General features: G+C 48.0%; 1 protein-coding gene across 2 annotated transcripts in view; it reads right to left on the reverse strand.

Annotated features, from left to right (window-relative positions):
• AKT3 (AKT serine/threonine kinase 3) overlaps positions 1–24,310 on the reverse strand; it is a 2,870,184-nt gene that overhangs the window by 510,885 nt on the left and 2,334,989 nt on the right. For both annotated transcript variants that reach the window (XM_069607962.1, XM_069607961.1), the window contains one exon: positions 15,311–15,439. In XM_069607962.1, the coding sequence (XP_069464063.1) occupies positions 15,311–15,439 (129 nt within the window). The remainder of the gene's footprint in view (positions 1–15,310; positions 15,440–24,310) is intronic.

The following is a 24,310-nucleotide window of genomic DNA, read 5'->3' on the forward strand; positions in this document are numbered from 1 at the left end:
CACCGCAAATGGCCATGGCCCAGCAGAGGCAACAGTCCCTCGACCAGGTAATCGTGCAACAGCAGCAACTGGCCACGCTCCTCAAGGACCATGCCGATGAATGTGGGGGCACTAAGGCAGACATAGAAACATCAACTGAGACACTTAGGGCAGAAATGGAGAGAAGTACAGAGACACTAAGGGCACAAATGGAGAGTAGCACCGAGAGCCTGAGAGTAGAAATGGAGAGAAGCACCGAGAGCCTGAGAGTACAAATGGAGAGAAGCACCGAGAGCCTGAGGGGGGAACTGCATGCGACGTCCAAAGACGTATGTGCCGAACTTGCCGCAGTGCGCCGTGTGCTCACTGAGCTCTCACAAACCCTTAGGGACATGCATGGACGTGAGCAGGCAGAGACATCATCCGTTGCAAGTTCCGTCCAGGGCAGCCCCCAACGTAGATCTGGGAGGAACCTGCGCTCCACAGGCAGGGGTGCCCCTGATACCCGGAGAGGGGGTTGCAATAGCGACTGCCCACTGACAATGAGCATCTTTGGACACTGGTGTTCGGGGGGGAGGTAGGAGGGTGGAGGGGGTGTGTTGGGCTCACTTGGGTGGCGGGTCGATAGGGTGTTTAACATGATATCACATATGCCATAAACAATGCACGATCATCCAATGAGATGTGTGGACATTGATCTTTGTGTACGAGGCCATTATAGGCGTACAGTCCATATTGTGCATGTTCCAGACACACACAGTGCCACGAGTCCCGTGTCCATGTATCAGCCACCAGGCGTGAGTGCTAGAAGCATGCATCTATGAGATGCTGACGAATGTCACGGCCCTCCTGTGCCTCGCAGACTCCTTGAGGTGCTGCCACATCCCCACCCTCATCATGACCATCTTCAGGTGCTTGCAGTTCTGCGTCAGGGGGCATGGGCACATTTCTACGTACGCACATGTTGTGGAGCATGACACATGCCATGACCATCTTTGCAACCTTCTCATGGCGGTACAGGAGTGCCCCGCCAGACCTGCTGAGGCAGCGGAAACGAGTCTTCAGTAGGCCGAATGCCTGTTCTATGACTACACGGGTACGTGAGTGGGCATGGTTGTAGTCCTCCTCATGCTGGTCCCGTGGGTTCCGGACTGGTGTGAGGTGCCATCTCTTCAGTGGATACCCGGCATCACCTGTATGTGGACAATAAAGGAATTTTGAGGAATGCCATTGCTACGTACGCACCCCCCCCCTTCCTGCCAGGTCATTGCCGCATCACATACCCCACATCATCATGCTTGAAATGAGACTCACCGAGTAGCCAGGATCTGTTCCCTGCGTGTCGCTCCATGTAGCGTGGTATTGTAGAGTTCCTCAAGACCATAGAATCATGGGTTGATCCAGGGAATCGGGCACAACAATGTGTAATGATCCTGTTGGAGTCACACACCATTTGTACATTCAGAGAATTAAATTGTTTTCGGTTGCGGTACTGGGCCTCCATGGCATGTGGGACGACCAATTCCACATGGGTGCAGTCGATGGCACCAATGCAACCCGGTATGCCGGCAAGTGCATGGAATCCCACTTTTGTGTTGGTAATTTCCTGCTCCGAGCGTGGTAGAGAGATGTAGTCGTCTGCGTGCTGCAGGAGGGCATCGAGCACTTGCAATAGTGTCCGTGAGAACAGTGGCTGTGATATGCCATGCAACTGTCCGACTGTGTGCTGGTAGGTGCCTGTGGCCAGGAAGTGGAGTACAGACACCACCTTCAGTAGGGGTGGGATGGCGGTTGGGCTATCTATCATGCTGACAAGGTCAGCCTGTGTCATGTCCACAATGGCGGTTATGGTGTCCCGGTCCAAACGGTAGAGGGTGTGGATCTGCTCATCAGTGAGGTTGAACGGATGTGCTCGGAGGCGTGGGATTGCGGGCTGCCTGCGTGGTGGTAGTGGCTGTGCTGGCGGCCCTTGCTGGCCCTGCCTTGCCCTCCTCCTCCTCCTGCGTCTCCTCCGTGCGGCCGGTTGTAGTTGGTGTTCGTCTTCTTCTTGAAGTTGGAGTACTTGCAGTGCTATCAGGTCCCCCAGGGCCAACATAGCTAGTCCTGCCGGTAGCATTTCGGAGTGGGTGTGGTTGTGGGAGGAGGCTGGGTGTGCAATTTATGTGTTTTCAGGCTGTATGGCCCTCACCTGTGGTGATTCAGTCCACCTGTGCAAGCTGCTCTCCCCTTTGGGCGAGCACGTCCCGCACACAACGCTGCAATTCGACGAATGGCATCTTGCTATTACAATCATGTATTTGTACCCGATGGCAGTGTAACATTGGTTGATATGTTCATTCTGCTATGGTCCCATTGTTTCACATACTATCTTTGCAGTCGCGAACAGACTTGTGAAGGGTCAGTGGAACGTAGTACTCGAGTAACGGTGGACCCTCATGCAACACTGTACCGAGGTTCACCGACGGGTGGGGCGTCCCATTTGTGAGTGAAGGCAGTTGCCATTTTCACACACAGCCGCACTAGATGGATTAATTTGTGATTTCAAGCGGCCACAGATGCCTTTTCGACGTGATGTTGCAAATGAGGAATTCGAAGGGCGGCGCTTTCGGTTTTCAGCTAGCGGCGAGGAGATGCCCACAGGTCTGACTGCAAATATAACGTTCTATTGTTCAATGTCCTTGGGACAGGGGCCATGGCGAGGATGCAATGATTGATATGAATAGTTTGGGATGCGCAATAGCGAAGTGGGCGATAAGGCCGGACGTTCCCAAATACATGTTACTTCACAACACTGGAATTACGGGCTGGGGCACAGTGGATTTTGCAGGCTGCATAACGCACAGAGTCAATGGAAATTTCACATGTTATGTGAGTATGGAAACAGGCGTTTTCATTACGGGATGAGGGAATGATGTATGGATGCATGGACAGATGATTTGATACAGAGTTTGCCATGTACAGGGCTCCTTGGAATCTATCCACCTCCCCTGCGCTATGTGATGCAGGGCTGCCATAGTGGGACCATCGTCTATCTGGCCTTGTTGAGCCCTCCCTGTCTCGACGCGCCTTCAGACACTTGTGTCTATGCACGTTACCAATCCCATCTGATGGATTCTGTTTTAACAGACGCATGCACAGGAACACTCGTTTGTGATAGTGTTTTCACCTCGATATAGATAGTTATGATTCGCAAGTGGTTTTTGGGTGGTGATGATCCTTTGGAGTGGGCTAGCATGCACATGGCTGTGGATTTGGTGTGATCATTGAAGTGAGTAATTCAAATGAAGTTCTGATGGCCATACTATTCTTTTTCATTTCATTTGGGTGACAGGTATCTCCTCCCCTTTTGCCACTGCCATCTGTATGCCACTCCTGCAGATGGATTTTACTCCCGACCCCTGCTGCTTCGTGTTAATCAGTGGAGCAGCATTACGATCTTATGGGACGATCGCCAATGGGCCACATGCCCTTACGCAGTACTAGTGGCTAGGAGCAACATTTCGGCCTTTCAGCTGGACTAGTGCCTCCCTATTGGGACGGCCCTGCGGTTCTAGGCGCTTCCATGTTGCCTTTTCGTACGAGAATGTAGCCCCTGTGTACCATGAAGGAACAGGGCGTCACACAAGAAGTAGCTGGTCATTTATTGCGGATGCAGCCCACAATGGTGAAATGTATTTTGGAGTTCATGGCCTAATGGCTGTATGGGCTTGGTGAATTTGTTGTGCATTAAATTTCTATTCTGATATGAACCGTGTAGCGTTCTTCTTTGCAAGTGATGTGGCATATTCCTATTTGGGGAGCGATGTATTGTGAGGAGATCTGCATTGGGTTCCAGCTTCGGAGTATAGTTGCGTGGTACTGTGCTGGGCGCGTTTGCCTACGAAGCCCAGTGAGGTCAGGGATAAGGGCTGCCAATATGACTGTTTTGATGATGTCATGCTCAGGGGCGGGGGATTAGCTTTTGTGTAACAGATGCCGGTCAGCCAGTTGGATTGGTGGAATGATGTGATTATCGGAATATGGCTGGTCACAGGTGCCTGTGTTTGCGTGCGTTTCTTGGTGGGAGACTGAGGTCATGTCCATTTGTATAGCTTCTGTATTCGTGCCATCTGTGCCCTGCAGCTCCCATTGGCCCCTCTTGAGATTCATTTGTTCGTTGGCAGGCATGGATGACTAGTACATTTCACTGGTTGCATTGTGTGACTTCATTGCACCTACGGGGAGTTGTACAATGTGGCCAGGGAGCGGTGTACAGGCACTCAGTAGGGCCGTTTACGGTTGGTTCGCGATGCCGTACTTCTCACCATGGCGGAATGGTACTTTCCGCCGTGCTTGATGGCGTTAGGTGCATGTCCGCTAGGGTCAGAATTCGCGTACCGTTGCGCCATGGTGGTAATTACGGTTTGGCATGGCGCGCGCGCGCGTACTTGGTGCAGTTAGCGTTGGCGTTCACTACGGTGTCGCTAATGGCATCGTACTTTGCGGTGACGGGTCATGATCGCACCGAGCGCTATTCGATGGCGGTATTGCATTTCCGCCATCGTTTTTCGATTTCCGCCAGGGTCGTAATGAGGGCCTTTGTAAAATTCTGCACTAAGGCCATCGGTGCCCGGAGCCTTCCCATTAGGGAGAGCTTCAATTGCCCCAATTATTTCTGCCTCAGATATCGGAGCCTCCAATGCGTCTCTCGTACCTTCAGCCAGAAGTGTTGTCGGGATGCGGGAGAGATATTGATCAATCTCCGCCTCAGTGGCGTCGGATTGGGGCGAATAGAGTTCTTCGTAGAATGTATAGAATGTGTTGCGTATCTTGGCCTGATCAGTGGTGACCGAGCCTTCTGGTGTAAGTATGCATGGGATATCCGTTGACCCCCTTTCTCCCCTGACTGCTCTGGCTAGCAACCTCCCCGGACGTTCACTTTCACCGTAGCGGCGTGCAGCCGCTGGTCTGTCGAAGTAGCGGATCTCTTGGTCCGCTGCCTCCGTGTATTCCTCTAGCTTATTTTTTATATCCAACGTGAGTTGTGGTGATGGATTAAGCTCATATTGGGATTGTGACAATGCTATTTGCGCCTCAAGCCGTTGCAGCCTATTCCTAATATCTTTGAGGATGCCACTCTCCTTAGATATGGATGCACCTCTTATAAACACTTTGAATGCTTGCCACAGTGTCGCAAGGGAGGGCACTGAGTTCTCGTTAAATTCAAAATACTCTTGTATATGCTGGTCCATTGCATTCTTATAGACCAGATCACGTAATGCGGCTGGTTTGAACCTCCATGGAGGCCTGCCCATTGCTTCGCCAGGTATTCGCAACTCTATCAAAATGGGGGAATGGTTGGAGTAAGTCCTGGGGAGCATCTGAGAGTCGACAACCCAGGCTAACACTGCGTTATCCGTCAACCACATATCTATCCTGGAGTGCATATCATGCACAATTGAGTAATACGTGTATCTCCTCTCAGCGGGATGTAGTGTCCTCCATACATCCTTCAGTCCTAAGTCTGCCATGTGAGCAATAATTGCCTGAGCGGCTTTAGATAATGCTCTCGCTTGTGTCGAAGTGCGGTCCATGCCCACATCGAGAATGGTATTAAAGTCCCCCCCGCAAATCAGATGGGCAGTAGGGTAATGTGCCAGTTTCCCAAAGACTTCGGAGTAAAACTCCGGGTCATCCACATTAGGCCCATATATATTTAGGAGAACTACCTCTTTATCTCGTAGAGTGCCGTGTACCAAGACATATCTGCCCCCCGTATCGCACTCCACCTCCTTGCAGGTAAATCGGAGGGTCCTGTGCACTAAGATTGCCGTATCTCTAGCCTTCTTCGAATAGGTAGTGAAATATTGGTGGGTACCCCAATTCGGCACCAACTGTCCCCCGTGTTGCGGTCCAATGTGCTTCTCTTGTAGGAAAAGAATCTGTGGGGTATGTCTGTTGATATATGCTGTAATTTTCCGCTTCTTGACCCTTGAGCCCAGACCTCGAACATTCCAACTCATCTTAATATTTTCAGTGTTTGTGCCAGCCATTCCCTATAAGGTGTTTGCGGGTTTGCAAAAAATTGTTTCACAGTGTTTCCAAATTTGCCAGCGTACATTAACTGTGTGCTTTTTACTTTCTTCCGATACGTAACATAACTCTTTCCCAACATGTCAAACTCCTCCCCCACCCCCACCCTCACAGTACCCCAAACATCTACTGTGCTTATTGGATCCCACTCCCTCCCGCCAATTTTCTGCATATGCACCTGCTACAGGGGGGCCTGCAGAGATTCCCAGGGCCTATGCTCTTCCAAACTTTACATACGGAGAACCGGATCCAGCGTTGCTCTCTCACATGTGGTTGGCAACGGGAAATTTTGCGGCAAAGCTTATCATACAAATAGAAATCTTCCCGCCCTCACTCATTGTGATCCCACTAGGGGGAAGCTGATTATATAAAGCGAGTGGCATTCTATCGATGTACCTTCATGACAGTCAATCCTGACTATTAGTTTGAGCTCCCTGGCACCGCAGGGATATGCGTCTCAACAAAATTGGCAGCTTCCTCGGGGAAGGTAAAGAAGTGGACTTTGTTTTTGTACTGAATCTTGAGTCTAGCCGGGTAAAGCATGGCGTATTGGACTTGTCGCTCACGGAGCAGTTTCTTGACGCCATTAAATTGTTTTCTCTCCTGCTGCACCGCAAGTGTGAAGTCGGGGTAGATCCGTATCACGCTGGTCTCCCATCTCAGCTCCTGCTTTTCCCTTGCCGCGCGTAGTATCAGGTCCCTGTCTCTGTAGTTCAGCACGCGTGCAATTATTGGCCTTGGGTATGCTCCCGGCTTCGGAGCCAGGGATCTGTGAGCACGCTCAATAGTGAACATGGATGACCACCCGGGGTCACCCAGCAATGTACGAAGGAGGGCCTCAACACCTTTCTCCATGGAGCCCTTCATCGCTTCCTCAGGCACCCCTAAAATGCGAATATTGTAGCGTCTTGACCTCGCTTCCAAGTCCTCACACTTAGTCTTGATCGTTCCACGTTCAATCGCCATCGTGGATACCGTACTTTTCAGGGCCTCAAGTGCGTCTTCCGTGCCCGATATTCTAGTTTCCGCCTCCGTAATACGTGTCGTTGTTTTGTCCAATTTTGACTTAATGGATGCCACATTAGCGGTGATCCCATCCAATTTGTCGTTCAGAGCTGTGAACCCCTGCTGCATTGCGAGGAAGACCGTCTGCGGGTCCATCTGAGTGGATGGTGGGCCCTGCTGCTCCATCGGGGTCATTGGTTCCTCCATCTCGACCGCTGAGTCCTTCTGGATAGATGTGGTGTATTTGTTGATAGCCCCCTTATTCTTCTTAGGTCCGAAATTCTTGGGCATTATCCCGTGCTTTGTGGTCAATCGTGTCTGCCTCAGATTGTGTTGTACTCTGTCTTCTCTGACCTGCTCGCGTTAGCAATGGTGTGTGCAGTCGGGATGTGTGCACTGCACTCTTGGCCTAACCCACTCGGCACACGTTTAGCAGGCAACTTTGACCAGGCCACCAACCTTTTTTCCTAGATGATTTTCGTGGGGGCCTGAGTGGTTGCCCAGCACCAGAGCCGGAGTGAAAGGCCTACGCCGCCGCCAGCCCCAAGAGCGCAGCCTGGGAAGTGTCTCGGGAGATCATACGTTCCCCAACAGATAGCAGGAACCGTTCCCTCCGTGGTTCCATGCGTCGTCCCCGTTGTGTTGTACAGAGCCGCAGGGCGGGGGCCCACGTCGCATGCAGCGCTGCTACCTCCTCCCCGCTGCCCCACTTATCTGTGTTGTTCCGGCTGGCGGGGGAGGGCGGTGTCCGCTCCCGCGACCCGTCCGCAGCCCCCTATCTCCGATCGGGAGGTCGGGATTCCTCCGCCCAGCAGCTCTCGGTGGGGCAAGTAGGCGGGGGGGAGCCGCGATGGCCAGCGGGAAAGGGGGGGGGGAATCCAGCAGGTGCTCGGCGCGGAGCACCCGGAGCGGGCCCCGATGATGATGGGTCCAGAGCGCGGATCGTGCCTTCCTCACGCCGAGCTCCTCCCCCTCAGCCCCGGCACGATCCAAGGGCCCATCAGCTGCCGCCCGCGCAATCTACGTGCCGCTGTATCATCAAAGTCTAGCCACCACTGCCTCCCAGACTTCACGGTCGTGCTGACCAGCCGTTGCCATTCATTCCATGCTTTGCATTTGTATAACCGGATCCGTTGAACGGTTATATTTTGCAATACGGCCCTGGTTCTCTCCGGAGCTCACACAGGAGCGGCCATCTTCTCCTGTGGGAAACAGCGCCCCCTATGTAATTATTATGTTGAAAAAGCTGTATTACAACTAAAACAACTATTTTAAATTTTTTAAAAAAGAACTATATTGCCTTTGGAGCAGGCGACAGGCCAGTTTGTCAGAGGATGAACCCGAGGTCTGCCACTTCTGTTCAGCAACTCTGCACTTCTGTTTCAGTGATGCTAGATTGTAATCATACCAGCTATTGCACTTAGAGGCCGGTTTTAGGCAGATCCTCATGACAGGGGCAATGATGTCGAGGATGTTCGAGATAGAGAAGTGGAGATTAGCGAGGACAGAGTCACAGGGAGAGCCAAAAGCAGAGGTGGAAGGGGGGATGAAAGTGGAAGCAAAAGCAGCAACTAACACTCGCTTAATCGTCGAATGACAACGAAGTAGACTGGCAGTGTGCGGGGCAGCTCAGAGAAGGCTAAGGGGCCCCAAGCAGGAGTAAAGGAGATAGTGGTCAGACCAGGAGAGGGGGGTGGTGACCGGGTTAAATAGAGTGATGTCTCCATAGATGAGGACATCCACAGTGTTTCCAGCTGAGTGTGTCAGACCGGAAGGAAGAATAGTGAGATAGTCACTGAGGTGAAGGAGTTAGGAAGAAAAGGTCAAGAGTGAGGAGGTGAGGTCAGCCCATTCAGAGAGGAAGCGAGAGATAGGGCCAGGGGGCCTGTAGATGGTGGTGAGGGTGAGCGAGAAAGTAGGAGAGACCCCCGAGCCTACGGACAAGACATTTAAAAGAGATGTCGGATTGAGTAAGGATGATAGAAGCTGGGACCCACTCATGAAAAATTAGGACTACTCAACCTCCAGGCCGGTTGGGTATGGAGGGAATTTTGTATGCCTCAGGAAGGAAAGTGTCAAGAGCAGTGACAGAGCTGGTATTGAACCATGTCTAAGTGAGGGCAAAGACTTGAGGTCAAGATCTTCAAGAAGGAGACAGATGTCAGGAGAGTTTGACAGCAGAGCGCGCGTTCAGGGTAGCTAAGTGAAGCTGGGTATACCATTTTCTGAGGGGGGTACAGGGGCGAGGTACTCCAATCAGTAGTGGTGGAGAGATTAGGGAGAGAAGGGAGAGTAGCAGGGGAAGGGAGAAATTAATGAGAGAGAACAGACACCAGTCAAGGAGGAGGAGAGTAGGTTGAGAACCTTGGGGCATGATAGCGGAATTGTGATGGACATTAATGATGCACCTAGAGGATGAGAAGTATGCCAAGAGTACTTCCCATCTAGTGCTACCATTAGTGGTTGTAGAGGAGAAAGGGGAGAGAGTTGAGACCAGGTGTGGAGTCCATAGGTCCGGGGAGGGGACGGAAAAGCAGATGTCAGTAATAGTCTGCCTGGAAGTAGCATTGACATAGGTGTCAGCAGAAGGTAGGCCAGGATTGGAGGCCAAGAGAGCTTTTTAAGCTTTTTTCTTCCAGACCTTGTGAGAGAGATAGAATAGATAGGGGAGATTGAGAGTGCCATGAGAGAGGTGGGGCTGCAGAATGCACGAATCAACTCACCAGTCAGCCTAGCAGCCAGACAAGCAGAGATGGAGGTGTTGGTTTGAACAAGATATGCACAGGGTAGAAGAATTTTAAGAACCCATAGTGGGTTGGCGCTAAAATGCAGCACAAAACAATGCGCAGGTTTAGAGGCACATCTAAATGACACTTTTCAGCAAAATACTAAAATGCATAAAAAAAACAATCAATGCATCGGTTTGGAACACAGCAAGGTTCATGTTACAAGCAGTGCAGAAATTACAGCAGTAAAGAAAAGGCTTCATGAGTCCGAAAATGGAGAGGAAAGTAAGCGGTGCTGGGGGCGTAGGGCCCTGGAAGGGTTAAGATTGTCTCAGTCAGGAGAGTAGGCTGCCAGCCTGCAGTGAGTCATTAAGTTCAAGAAGCAGGCAGGAGGAGGCAGCGAGATAGAGACAGCAGATGTGTGATTGAGTATAAAGGGGCCCAAGGCAAGCCGGGTCACAGTGCAGGCACACTTTGTGCGCATGAGAGGAGCGGCAGAGGGTGCCAGAGGCGAGATATTGAAGCACGGGTTAGCAGGACATCAAGAGTGCCCCAGGCAGGGATCTTACCCTAGCGGCAGGGGAAGTAGGCACATCTCAGGGCAAGAAGCTGTGGAGGCCCGTGGCCCCTCCGGCCACAGCCATCAGGCCAGACAGGGGCCTTAGCGTGGGCCTTGTCGGGGAGCCAGCTCTCACCTACCAGCTCTGTGATTGGGCGTGAAGTGTTATGTTAAGGCCAATCACTGTGGAGACTCGGCGGACATCAGAGCACTCCGGTGCTTGCAAAGAAAATGGCCATGTTGGTGTGTAGCAAAAGGGCCAATACACCTCACAGCCCAACTGGGCTAAGCATACAAATAGCTGCGCTTGATGTAAAAAGAAAATGTGGGGGGGCACAACAACAAACTTGCACATCACATCAGGGCAATTGCCAGCAGCTTGGTGAAAACCCTGTGTGCCAGAGGAAATACCCAACAGGAGGACCATGAACTGGTAATAGTTTTAACCTATTATGAAACACAAGTATTTCCTGTGCTTTCGATGAATCGGCACATGGGAGTAGGTGTCCTGAAGGTCCAGGGAAACCAACTAGTCCTGCAGATCGAGGGCTTGCAGAGCCTGGGCTTGAATAACCATCTTGAGCTTGTCCTTGAGAAGGGACAGGTTCCGCAGCTTCAGAGATCACTCCTACTCCCCTGGGATCCACTACGCATGTGGGCAGGTAAAGGCTATCGCTTTTGGATCCCGACCCTGTGGGTGGACAAGCGAGGGATAAATCACCTGGGTGGAGGGTCCTTGGGGATTGTGAGTGAGGAACCTGCAGGCGAGACATGGTATCCCCCTTTCGCTTTAGAAAGTCAACCCAACATCCCGAAGCATTTATGGGCTATTAAAAGTCATCTCCCTTCATTTCCCCACTTTTGTCCTTTAACAGTACAGCGACGAGGAAGAGGCGACTAGGAGTAATGACCACTAACAACTCCCATGTCCACTTTAACATTGGAACGAGGAAGATGCTTGCCAAAGGTTATGGGGGTCAGGCATGTCCTCTTAATCAAAGTCAGGCAGAGTTGGACAATGGTACACACCTAGAGCCTATTTAAGGACTTCAGGTGTATAAAATGAGAAACCAAAAGTGAACAGAGAGATACCTAGGGTTCTATCTATGCAGAGAGTAGCAGGAAACCCCAGAAGACTGGAGGCAGCCAGGGTGGGACTCGAGGTGGAGCCGGGATGCCAGCCGATAACCCCAAGCTGTGGGGAGCCTCCGATGCGAAGTAGGAGCAAACAGAGCTGTCGCAAAGCCAGAGCAAAGAGGACGTGTGTCCGTCCTCGCAGAAGCAGTGGAACCGCCTGCGCTAGCTGAGCTCCAGTCCACAGGTGAGCGGGGCTTGCAGAAACAGAAGCAGCAACTGCAGCAGAGGAGAAAAGCAGTAAGAACTGCCGCAGGAGGAAGCCGATGACCAGTGAGTGCTAGGAAAATCACCCAGAGTCCGGGCACTCCAGGCATGCAGCAAAAGTGTAGACCAGAGCCGACGGAATAAATGCTTCAGTTACAGATGAATCTGATGATGCTAAGTGAATGCAAGAAAGGCAAGTTGTGCGTATTGGAATTGTAAATACTGAATAACGAAATGAAAAAGTAGCAAATCAAGTCGAATTAAGGACCGACTACAGAGCTGAAGTCAAGTCTGAGAAACCATTTGTTTGTTGCATAGCGAACTGATTGCACCTTAAAACCGTGCTTAAAGCACAATAACTTGCATACTTGAAAGCAGCTAAGCGCAACGGGGGAAAAAGGGTTACTTAAAGTGAAGTGTGATAATACCCTGAAATACAGTGAGACATTGAATGTGTACAATGATGCCAAGGGCTGACTCGGACATGTGGTAATCTATAAAAAAAACCTAAAAGGCTGACACAAGGAAGCCAAGTCAAGGAAACACAAATAAAGAGGCAAGATTCAAAGGAGCTATGTGTGACCAGAGAAACTAAACGTGTTGAAAAAGCTCAAGATAAATATGCCAAGTATCAAGAAGGAAAACTACCATTGTTGCATTTATACTTTGGGGGAAGGAACCCCTGAGCTGTGAAGAATTGTTGGTAATTACCTCAAGGACGGAGCTTCAAGACCATTTCTTTTGTGATCACTGTTACATTGAACTTGGGGAAGGGAACCCTGAGAAAGGTGTGGAACTGTAATAACTTGCGTCCAAGAGAAGGTAACTTGAAAACTGTTGTGAACTTGTTTGTACTTAGGGAAGGGGAGCTGAAAAAGAAGTCCCAAGCTGGAAATAGCTCAGAACTTTACTTTTGGAACACTGTTCAGTTTATGGTTGACATCCCTACACATTGTTTTACTTTAGGTATGAGGGCAAGCATAGGTTTTGTACACAGACAGACTTAAGTTGAACCTACCGACACAAACTATCCTTAGTTTCTTTAGGTATGGAAATCTAACCTTAGCATAGGGCAGATTAGGACTTATACCATCCTGACATTTAAGTTAATAAAAGTATTTTTGTTGATATTGAATCTGTTGTATGTGTCGTACTTCATGATGCCTTCTTCATCCTTATTCGGCACCAGAATATAGGTGGAATACTAACTCTTCCCTCATTCTAAATGTGGAACCAGCTCAATTAGGCTTTTCGACACAAGCAGATGAACTAGCTCCAGAAGCATGGGGTCCGGAAACAAAGTGGTGGCAAGCAGGCTGTGGTCCAGGAGCGCTGAAGCAAAGGGAGCCAATATACCTGTAGGATAACCGGTAAGGCCCAAGCGTCATATGTGGTCTTTGGCTATTCCAGGCTGAACAAGGAAAGTCTCCCCCACCGGTGAAGAGTGGCAAAGCCCATCACCAAGGTTTTGCGTCCTGGTGTGCGGCCGCTGCAACGCCCACCTCCCCTCTTTCGTCCCACTGGGAACCCCTTTCTCTACACCTCGGGAAGCGCTTGTCTTGCCCTCTCTTCCTGGGGCAGACTGACCATGGCCCCTCAGGTCAAAGGCAGGTAAGTGGCAGAAAACCCATGCACCAAGAAAATGGCTGTGGAGAAGGCAGCTGCACCTCTAGCCCCAAGGATTTAGCAGTCGCCTTAGAGAACAGGACCTTCTGGAGGGTGTAGTCTGCCTTCACTCCAAAAGGATTCTGACCGTCAAATGTTATGTCCAACAGCCAGGTCTGGACGTCGGCCGTAAATCCCCAACGTCCTCAGCCACGAGTGGCACCTGACCACTAAGCGAGTGGCCATGGACCTGCCCACACAGTCCCCCTTGTCCAGTCCTGACTGCAGCATCTGGCGTGCTGCTGCCTGGCCACCAGAGACCGCGACAGGAAACCGGCCCACATCTCTCCTCGACATGGCGCAAGAGGCATTCACGGCCTGCAGTGCAAGACGGCCCGATGCAAACACCTACTTGCACCATGCGTTAAACCACCTACTCTCCCCTGTCTGGTGGAAGGGACAGGAAGGTAGAAGTCTTCAGGCTAGCCATCACAGCCTGAACCACCAAGCTTTCAGGCGAAGCATGGGAGGAAAGAAAAGCCAGGACAGGGTTTTCTCGCCAGTTCCCGGTCGAATGCCGGAACAGAAGCAGGTTTCTCCCATACCTCCAATATGGGGGGGGGGGGGCGGCCACTGCCGCATTGAAGGGCAGGAGCGTCTCCTTGCAGGCAGCGTCCAAAATATCACAAAGTTCGTACCGGACCATGGACCTGGATGGAGCAGATGGTCCCAGAGTAATGGCCATGTTCGTCATCAAGTGCTGGAAGGTGGCTTGAGGCTTCCCCTGGAGTGGGAGCTGGCAAAAAGTCCATCTCTGGGGAGGTGTAAAGGCCCACCTCAAGGCCGTGAAGAAATCCCTCACATCCTTAGAACCTATAGGTTCAAGCCCAAAGGGGACCAGGTCATCATCGTAGATGTCATACATCTTTGACATGAAGGCGCCCCTATGGAGTGGGACTTATTCCTGCAGAGCCGTAGTGGCCATGACACCGGTGCCGGTGCACGGGCTGCCGCCGCTCCCAAAGGTGGGGCCTGTTGTCACAGAGACAACTCTGTCTGATCCAGGCCCGAGCCCTTAGGCGTGGTCCCCAGAGGTTAGCCTGCCAATCGCAAAAGACGCAGTGGGTCCCTGCAGGGCCATCGTCTGTGGCAAAGGCACCAACGCTGTAGCCGCCGGGGCCTTGGCGAAGATGTCCAACATCTTCAGGCAGAGGTTTTCCCATGCCTCATGGATGGGGTATTGGGTGAGAAAAAGGTAGCTGTGCCAGACGAACAGGGGAGTCCCTGAAGCGGTGAGACCACTTCGACGAAGAGAAACACTGGGCGAATGTGAATATTTTTGCCGCCATCTCCCGAATGGGCCATAGGGTGCATGGAGTGGCATGTAATGCAATGTTCAGGTTTCTCGCCCAAGCAATATAAGCAAATCCGGTGCGGTTCAGCGGCCAAAATCTGCCAGCCACAGTCCACACATGGCTTGAAACCGGAGACCTTATAAGGAAAAGGCATGGTCTATGAAAATAAAATGTACACGCAACAAGCATGTTCCGATCAGCAAACAGTGTGTGGAAAAAAGGAACAGTGGTGACAGGGCGCGGTACCACTATATTGACAGTGACCTAGACGTCATGTCTGGCGTGGAGCACGTAGGGGCCCCCGGCGGAGCCGCACTGCGTTGCCTGGCATCAGAGACGTTTCCTGAGAACAGCTGCGCTGGGATAGCGATAGCATAGACAAGGAATCTGTGGGAGAAAATAATCCATTTGAAAATGTTAAATATTCCTTTCAAGTTTATTTAGTTGATTCACTGCTAAGCACATTAGCAGACTACTCCATCGACTGTACGAACTTCTGACATTTCTAAACTTCTGTCCTCGAGAAAATAGCACTCTTTTGTATTACAAATAGTGGCTGTGTGAAAACACTGAAAATATCCGAATGATGGACCCAAAATAAAATGTATCCATTTCACAAAATTACAATGCCAAATCTGGGTTCAAGAAGTTACTGTGCCGCATCTTACCTCTGGCGCCAGGTATTCAGGCGTACCACAGAACGTCTTCATTGTAGCAACATCTGTGATTCCTTCTTTGCAAAGTCCAAAGTCTGTAATCTTTATGTGGCCATCTTTGTCTAACATTAGATTCTCCAACTAAAGGTTTACAAAAGAATTACATTATATGAGAATGAAACATATGGAATATACAATTTCCTAAGAATAGGTCGAACAACATGCACCTTAAAAACATAGGAGAAACAGCTCAATGTTGAGTGTAGCATCTTTCCAAATGGTGAGGAAAATATGAAAAACTACTTTCTTGAAGAAAAAAAAAAAGAATATTTTAGCCCTTTTCAGACATGGTGATAATTAGACCCATCAGTGGATCAAATTGATGTGCACTTACATGTAAAGGAGTTAAAATATGTTTAAGTTTCAACCGCGATAACATGGATCCTATACTAGTAGGTAACTCAATTATGTGCATTTATTTCAGGACTAGATAGATTTAATAGATACAAGTAAACCAAAATAGCTTGCAACACAAACGTGCAAAATTTTCGATTTAACAGAGAAACAGAATCTATAGTTCAGGTTACATGAAACTTTACAAATGATAATGAAAAAAGCAAAAGTACTTTCCACCAATTTTTGTTCGAGTCCATGCAATTCACAAAGTTAGGTATGTTTAATCCCAAACTAAAGCCCAATTCGGCAAAGTTTCACCAGCCTTTTCATGCCAAAATAGATTGAAAGAAGCCCCATGCAAAGTGTTTTTCTGCAAAGAGGCTAAAAAAAAGTCCAAGGTATCTAAAAAGTGCCGGTTTTGCTTTTCAACATTTTTAGCACACTTTTCGGTCTCAGGTTAAAGTCGTACATGCGCCATAAATTTCAAAAATGACAAAAAACAAACTTGAAATATTCACTTTTTAAGGGCCAAAAAATGCATATACATCTTTCAAATATTTGAGGTAGATGCATAGAAACAAAACCAAAGAAAGCTTTGATCGCTGAATACATATATTTTTGCCGAGAAACAAACCAAATGAAGTTTACAAACGCATGAAATGCACAATATGTGAGGAGGAACCAATTAAGGACCTTCACGCTGCTCAGGAAGTATCCAGCATTGCAAGAGTGGGGGTGCGAGCCACGAAAAAAAGTCTTGCTACTTTCTCTCTAAATGCAGCACACACAATTCCATATGGTCTCATTCGCGCCCCCAAACCGCCCACCCCTGACCGAATCTACTTTTTTGTTAACATTAGTGGCAGATGGCATTTTAACACAACAAAAAAATAAAACTGCAGAATTGTTACAGATGCAGGAAACTGATCTAATTTGCATATGGATTGCAACAACAGAAACGATTTAACAGAAAAGGACATTGCTAGGAGCATCACCAGTCTTTGATACTTGGAGGCACCATGGAAGTGACTTTAGAATAAGTTGCCATAAGACAAGTGGCAGATAACTGTGGTGCAAAATCCCTAAAATGCACCATTATTAATTAACAGCATGATATATTAACATAAGCTATGAAGGGATCACTTACAGAGCTGCAGATAAGACACAGTGCAATTAAATGATTTGCACAGGATCACACACAATGGTTAAATGGTGAAACCGGGATGTGGACAATTTAAGCAACTGAGCACATCTTCCCAGAATTAGTTGATATAGATATTTATTAAGGTGTTACTTTGCATTTCACATGCTTAAATAATACTTTATTTATAGTAATACCTTGGAAGCAAACCACATTACCTAATAAACTAGCCTTTCACAGTGAAGTAACTATACTCTATATACATTGTCAAAGAAATATGTTGAGCAATATGAGTATGGCTTTAGTTTTATTCTCCCCATACTGCATGCAATGTCACAATAGCATCATGCAGATTAATGTGAGCCTAACAAATCCCCCTTGGGGTGTAAAGCCATAGTCGTTATTTCATAAAGCATTCAGCATTGTGCAAGGCATACATTAGTTTTCAAAAATTGATTAGTAGAGTTTGCTAATTAAAGTCTTGATTTGCAAACAAACCTATTTGATTAGCAATGTTGTACTACTATTTTTAATGTCATCAGAAATTAATTATTTCCAAGACATAAAATGAGCATCAATACAGCCTTTTGTGTACAGCTGAAGTAAGACATTAATGAGATGAGTGTCTATAAAAAGGAAAGGTTAGCTGTATGGAGCCCAATAGATGTGATAACTATGAAAACAGTTTTCGCTGCAAGGCTCTGCAGCTGTGTGCAATCGGTGTTGCACAGAGCGATGTCCCGTTTATTGCATGCTTGACCCATTATTTGCTGTGTAAGGAGAAGTTTCAATAATCCCCCAAAACATTTTAAAAGGAAATTCATAGCCTGAGAGTAAGCATGCAGTATGGTGTGGTGGCAGGCGTTGCCCGTTATTAATAGCAACTGTTTTCATTATAGTGTTAAATACCACTGTCAGTGGACCGTCCGAGTCACTAACTGACCTCAAGCCCAAGCCAGGTAGGCCCAGGCAGTGCATTCCAGGCCTGCAATGACCATGAAAGCAATATTGAATCACTATTAGCACTTTGTTTTTGGTTTTTAATAGCAATCCTCTGTGCAGGAACTGAAGGCAATCCAGGAGGTGGGCAGCAGGGGCGGGGTTTCGAGGTGTAGTACTCCAGTGGAGATTCGGCCTGAGGCACCACTGCAGGAAACGGTTGGGCAAGTAGCACTGCAGGCCCGTGTGAAAGGCGGTCAGCTACTTGCAGATTCCAGATTGACCAGCCCACAGGTACTAATTTATGATGCAATCAGCAGTAAAGCAAAACAAACCTGGAGGCTAACTACAGTGTATGCTATTGGAGTAGATCTGTAGAAGTACAGACTGGATGGAAGTATTGATCACAATTTTGCATAAACATCTAGTCCGCATTGTGTTATAATGTAAGAGGAAAGAAAGAGACTAAGCAGAGTATATGGTGCAGCAGGCAGACAACTGGGAAAACTAGGTGGAATATTGTAGTTTGCGGCCATTTCACTTTCAGGGTAGCTGGATAAAGCACCAGGCTGATAAGGTAGAATGTCACAGAGTTTCGGATCAGATCATTGGTGGAGCACCAGTTGCACAGATGTATGCAACAAGGTGGTCACATAAGGTTTACCATCAAACGAATTTGGCCACGTGATCATGTACATTTTCAAAACTGTCCGCTTGTTAATATGATGCATCTTCCCCAACAAAATGAAATGTAGTTGACACAATGAGATTTAGACACACTAGCCTAAACATTATTGAAAAACATGGAGGAGACAATGCACTGTTTTACAGGAGCAATACTGCAATTAACAATTATGTAACAAGTTATATTTTTAAGGATGGAAACGCACAACTGTTTTAAAAAATAATAAGTTAACACATACCAGTCTTTGCCAAACAGGATATAGTTAGCTTAAGAAAATTATCGTGTGGACTACTTTGGGTTTTTAATTATTTATAAAAGAAAGAACTTGTCTCGCCTAGGACTCTCACACAGGCCATTGGCACTTTTGGATTGGAGGAGATGATTACTGCTGCACCCTCTCCTTTAACCCCTTTGAATTTTCAGTGAGCAAAGAAAATATGGCAGAGAGATCCCAGAGGTCAAGAGAGGAATGCACAGAGAGCTGTGCTTTCATTGAAGAGAGTAATTTAAATAGCAGGCTGTGCTACACAAGTATCAATTTAAAAAGCAAACCTACAGAATTGCATAGCAAATTGCTATACAACACTGCTTATGCTATGCCTTGTTGTGCATTGTGCAGTGCATCCTTCTCACTTCCGATCATTCATTCCCATTCCCATTTCAAAAAGGGACAAAAGTCCCTGCTAATAGCCCCCCACCTCCCTCCCTTCAGTGACTAATGGCTCACAATGATATGCTCCGTTGACAGAGCAACTTGAGAGCCCCTCTGCCACCCGGAGCTCCTTGGGACAGTGTCCTGGCAATGGGACATCTCTCCAGTTCGGAAAGGTTAAGGTGTCCTGCTACCAGGACAATGAGCAGGAATTGCTCAGCACACAGTCCCACGGACAAATGCCCCAGTGAGGCTCTCAAAAGAGCCTGGGGGAAAGCCCCACTTTACACCTCAATCGGTACGCCACTGACGCTGCTTAAACACACATCCGTAAATACCAAAGTCAACCATAAAATAAGCACACTAAGGAATCAAGGGCCAAAAAAGTAAGTCTCTATTCCAAGGATATGAGGCCAAAAGCAATAAGGTTGTACCACCGAACATGGCAAAACATTCACAAGCGCCACAATAACCATTGAACAGGTGTGCAGTAATCAGTAATTTAATATAAAATGGGCCACATGCACAGACTGTTTAACAAAACAACTCCACCACACCTATTATGTTTGCAGAACATAGGGACATAGGGAGCGCTGTGAGTAACAAGAGTTCTTCCATGTGCAAGCCCCGCGCTACACCATACACATAACCTGTTCGCCCTTGAAGGCTTATTGGAACAAAACTGTACACAAATGAAACTATGCAAACAAGACATCAAAGAAACTGCAACATGTGTGCAATGCGAAGACAAATCATATGTTAGCTCCCCCGTGTAACCACACTACTAAGCCACGCTCATTATCTAACACGTGCCATGGTAGGGTGAAATGAGGACCAGGTGTAGACACCCACAGTGGCAAAATAACAGTGGCGTCACTAGAAATCAGCATTGGAGGTGGTGGGGGGGGGGCACCCCAAGCTGGTTAAAAAGAAAAATAACACTAAGCATGTACATAGTAGGTTTAAGACGACAAAGGCACAGCAAAAGTCTGCATTATTTTAACTAAAGCAGACATAACTCCCAGCAAAGCTTCCAATAATGGGTAGTTGGAGGATGCATTTAGCAGAAAATATATCATAACCAGCTCGGCTTTAAATAATAGCCAGTCAGAAGAGTCAGAGATATCACTCATAACTCATTCTTATGATAGTCAAGAACAGTCCGTTTAACAGATGAAATATCAGCTGCAGGTGCCAAGTACAAGGGTAAATGGTTGCCGGAATCTCACGTTGCCCCTGTAGAATTGTTTAGTTTTCAGTTTCTCGCTGTACATCACAGTGGTGGCTGGTAAAGTAGAGGGGTGCAAATATTTCTCTCAAATATGCAAGATTGACCAAGCAGAGCAAGGTAGCCCAAACCAATCAAGAGAGATTCGGTTGGGAGGGTGTGACCCCCCCCACATTTAAAAAAAAAATATTGGCTTAATATTTTGTATTTTACAGCATTTTTTTGAAAAATTGGGTACAAATTTTCATGAAGTCTTTGCCCACAATACATGCTAGTATAAAAACATTTTCATGCTGGCTGGGCCCATACGTTTCCATGCTGACTGCCCCAATATCTAGCAGTATTTCTATAAGAACATACTCATGTTTGCTTTACAAATAACGGTGGAATGCGAGCAGGCACCACAATTTTAAAATCTAAATCGGTAACGTAAGTAAGCTGCCAAAAAAATGCTGCTTTTGCACCGGAAGCTAATCGAAATTGCGAACTGTGTCCTGATTACTAAGTCAGGAGCATGCAAGGGCCCCTTGTGTAAATACATTTGACATTTTACGGTCTACAGTTACTGTAGATTATCAAAAAGTCGTCATTTCTAAAATACTCAAAGTATCCGTGTCCTCTAGTAAGAGTTCCAGCTGTGATTCTTGATAATCAAAATGTTATTTCCATATCAAAAGGTAGCCACAATGTGCAATTGGGTCCAGTGTATTTTGGACTACTAGTCTATCTACAGGGACCACATACTAGAAAAGAAAAAAAGAAGCCATTCATTGGTCCAACTTCGCTGTGTTAAACATTTTAAAATCTAGACTATTATGAATGTCAGACCAACAGACAGATGGCCTGCCTGCATGAATAGTGCAGGAAGATCACCTGGATGAAGGGTCTTCAGGGAGTGGGACACCGAAAGGAGAGACGCGGTATACCTAGGAACTCACTCCCCCCTTTTCCGACACAAACACTTTCTGACGGACAGTTTATCGTGAGCGAGAAAGAACTAACATCAGAGCCGTATACCTGACATGTCCCAACCCAAGGGTCAGGCAGAGTCAGGCTATTACTGATAATGTCACACACCTGATTTCCATTGTACTTCCCCACACGGATAGAAGGCGGAGCATGAAAGCACACTCCGAGCAAGGTAAAACACATGAGGAAGCAGCAATTCGGGAATGGCAGTTTAAAACCAGGAGAAAGGTGTCAAGATCGGAGAGAACGGCAAGCAGGGAAACGCCCTTGCCCTTACTAACACAGAACCGCGACTTTCAAAAAGCCTCAAGGAAAACAAACTTAAGAGCAGGGATTGCAGCTGACGAACGATGTAGAGAGTGTCAAAAGTATCCTGCATTGATGGCCAACGAGGGGAGAAGCGATTGCCACTGTGGTACTGTCCTTGACTCCAACAGCAAAGCAACACCAACAAATTCAGCACAGGCAGTGAGTTGGAGAAAATTATAGCCAACCGGAATGTGCTATGCTCAAGTTTGCAAGCGGCAACATTGTATGAATAGAAGATGAATAGAAGTGAACTTTGTTAGAGCAAGATGGGTACCAGATACAGAATGGTACAGCCCCACATCGGTGCTCACTCGAAGGTCTCTGTTTGGTTCCCCTGCCACCACTTGAACAGGGAAGAATTATTGAACTGTGAAATCAAAGTGGTCCTGCAGCGGGTTACGTTAAGTCCCGGGCACACTCGAAAGTCTTTGATTTTCTGTAAACTGAAATTGGTCTGAGCCCGGCCGAGGGGGGACCTTGGCTGAAAAGTAAAACAAGAGAGAAGATTGTTGTGGCAAATGTGAATCGACTGAGGGATACCTAAAAATTGAAGTTGGTCTGAGCCTGACTGAGGGAGGCTAAAGGTGAAAGAAGGATCAGAGCCTGGCTGAGGGGGATCCAGGGTGAAGAGTAAATCGCCCAACATGAATATTTAGCAAGGAACATTCTTTGTTGTTTATGGTGCATCAGGTCTTCTGGGGCAAGAGACTTTGCATGAAAGAGACTTGGGCAGAGAGAGCCCGGATGTTGGTGAAAGGTACTGTGAGCTTGTGCTAGAGAATCCCAGGAGTGTGCGGTGCTGGAGTGACCCGCCTTGTCCCTTGCTAAAAACTTGGGGAAGGGAGGCTAACGGCATAACATCCTGACTTACACGTTTATGTAAAACTGGTCACAACAGAATAGTTACAAAGTTTTAAGTCAAAGTAATAGTACTGTTTTACAGTGATTATTTAATAGTCCCATTTCCCACATCTTTTTCCATTGTCCTTTGTCTGAATGTATAGTTCCTGTATTCAGGTCCGATATGAGTTCTGCGGGGGGAGAGGCTGGGAGGGAAGGGGGGGGGGGGTTTGAGGACTACTTAAGGGCGTAGGAATAGTTTCGCTAGTTGTGGTTGGAAGGTAAGTGCCAGGAGTTCCCGGTCATATTCTAGGACATGGCTCAACAATCTCAAGCAGTGGAGCGCTCCTTCTTTAGCTGCTGTGACCTTCTCTGCTACCAGAATGTCCCAGACTTTTGTCCAGCATGGAGGTATTAGAGGCCTTTCGCTTGTTTTCCATTTCCGGGCAAGTGTGATTTTCACCGCCAGGAGTAGTTGGGGAAAATAGTTTTGCTGTTGGCCCCTTCTTTGGATAGCGGTCTGGTTGTGGGGCACCCAGCAAGATCACCTCCCGGTCCATTGGTAGTTTGCAGTGTGTGATGGCCTCCATGATTTGGAGCACTTCCTTCCAAAAAGATTGCGCCACGTGGCAGTTGCTCCACATGTGGAAGTATGTTCTGTGTGCTCCACATTGTCTCCAGCATTTGGGGTCTAGGGAATTTTTGAAGTGATGCAGACGTTCTGGAGGGCAATACCAGCGGTAGAGCAGTTTAAAAATGCACTCTTTGTTAGTGACACACCTGGTGGCTGTGCTGTTCCTAAGCCAAATGTCAATCCAGGTTTGGTCTTCTATAGGTCGGCCCAGGTCCTTTTCCCATTGGGTCATGTATAGAGGGCGTGTGTTTAGCATATCCTCCAGCAGTAATTGTCACAATGCCTGCCCTCAGACATCAGGAGCAGACCCATCTGCCCAGAGTACAGGCACCCATGAGAACTCAGGGAGACTCAAGGGACCGCCCAGGGCTTTATGGACTCAGTCCTGGCGTCGTTGGCGCCTGGCTCATATTGCCTTTTTTAAAACTAAGCAGGACATCCTGTAGAGAAATCATGTACTGGCCATCGTGAGGCCTTGAAGGGATTACTTTCTTCCAGGGACTAATTTTCTTGGGTGTGGTACTGGAACTATTTTACCTGGGAACTACTTTTTGGTGGCCATTTAAACCACGCCCGGAGAGCAGCACATGCTTCGCGTTATTCTGCATCTCTGCAGCGTAACGCTCACCGTGCCTACAGCTCAGCATCCAGTCTACAGCTACATCCGTCTTGTTCTCCGTGAACCGAACCTGCAAAGGAGAATAGGAAAAGCAGATTAGAACAGGAGCCACACCATTAGTCGTCGCTTTCATCTGGGAGTCGCCGCACCTGTGAGGAAAAGAAAACATCTGTTACAGCACTGCACTGTCAGCAGTAGCGCTGCGGCATACTCACCAATGCTCCTTTCATCCACACGATCCTGCGAGGCGCTCTGTTGAAATCGCCGCTCGGAGAATCTGCATCTGCAAAAGAGAAAAAACAACAGGTGAGCTGAGCTCCGCAAAAGACATTCAAATTCATACCGCAAGATACTTACTAGGTACATTACCGCTCGAGGTGTCGCTAGTCATCATCCTACGTCCCTCATTCCGGAGAAACGTCACTCCTGCAAAATATACAGGGGACAATTGGTTAATCTCTTAATGAACAATATTGCTTGCTAAGATTAGTGCTTGGTGCAAAACTGACTCTTACCGTGGCGCTACCTCAATTCTTTCACCTTGGGCCATTCTGCAAGGGAAGAAATATATAAAAGGAGCAAGAGTGAACTATAAGACAA

Source organism: Ambystoma mexicanum, chromosome 4q (assembly GCF_040938575.1).
Source record: "Ambystoma mexicanum isolate Mex_15411 chromosome 4q, UKY_AmexF1_1, whole genome shotgun sequence".
In the NCBI taxonomy this organism is placed as follows: Eukaryota; Metazoa; Chordata; class Amphibia; order Caudata; family Ambystomatidae; genus Ambystoma; species Ambystoma mexicanum.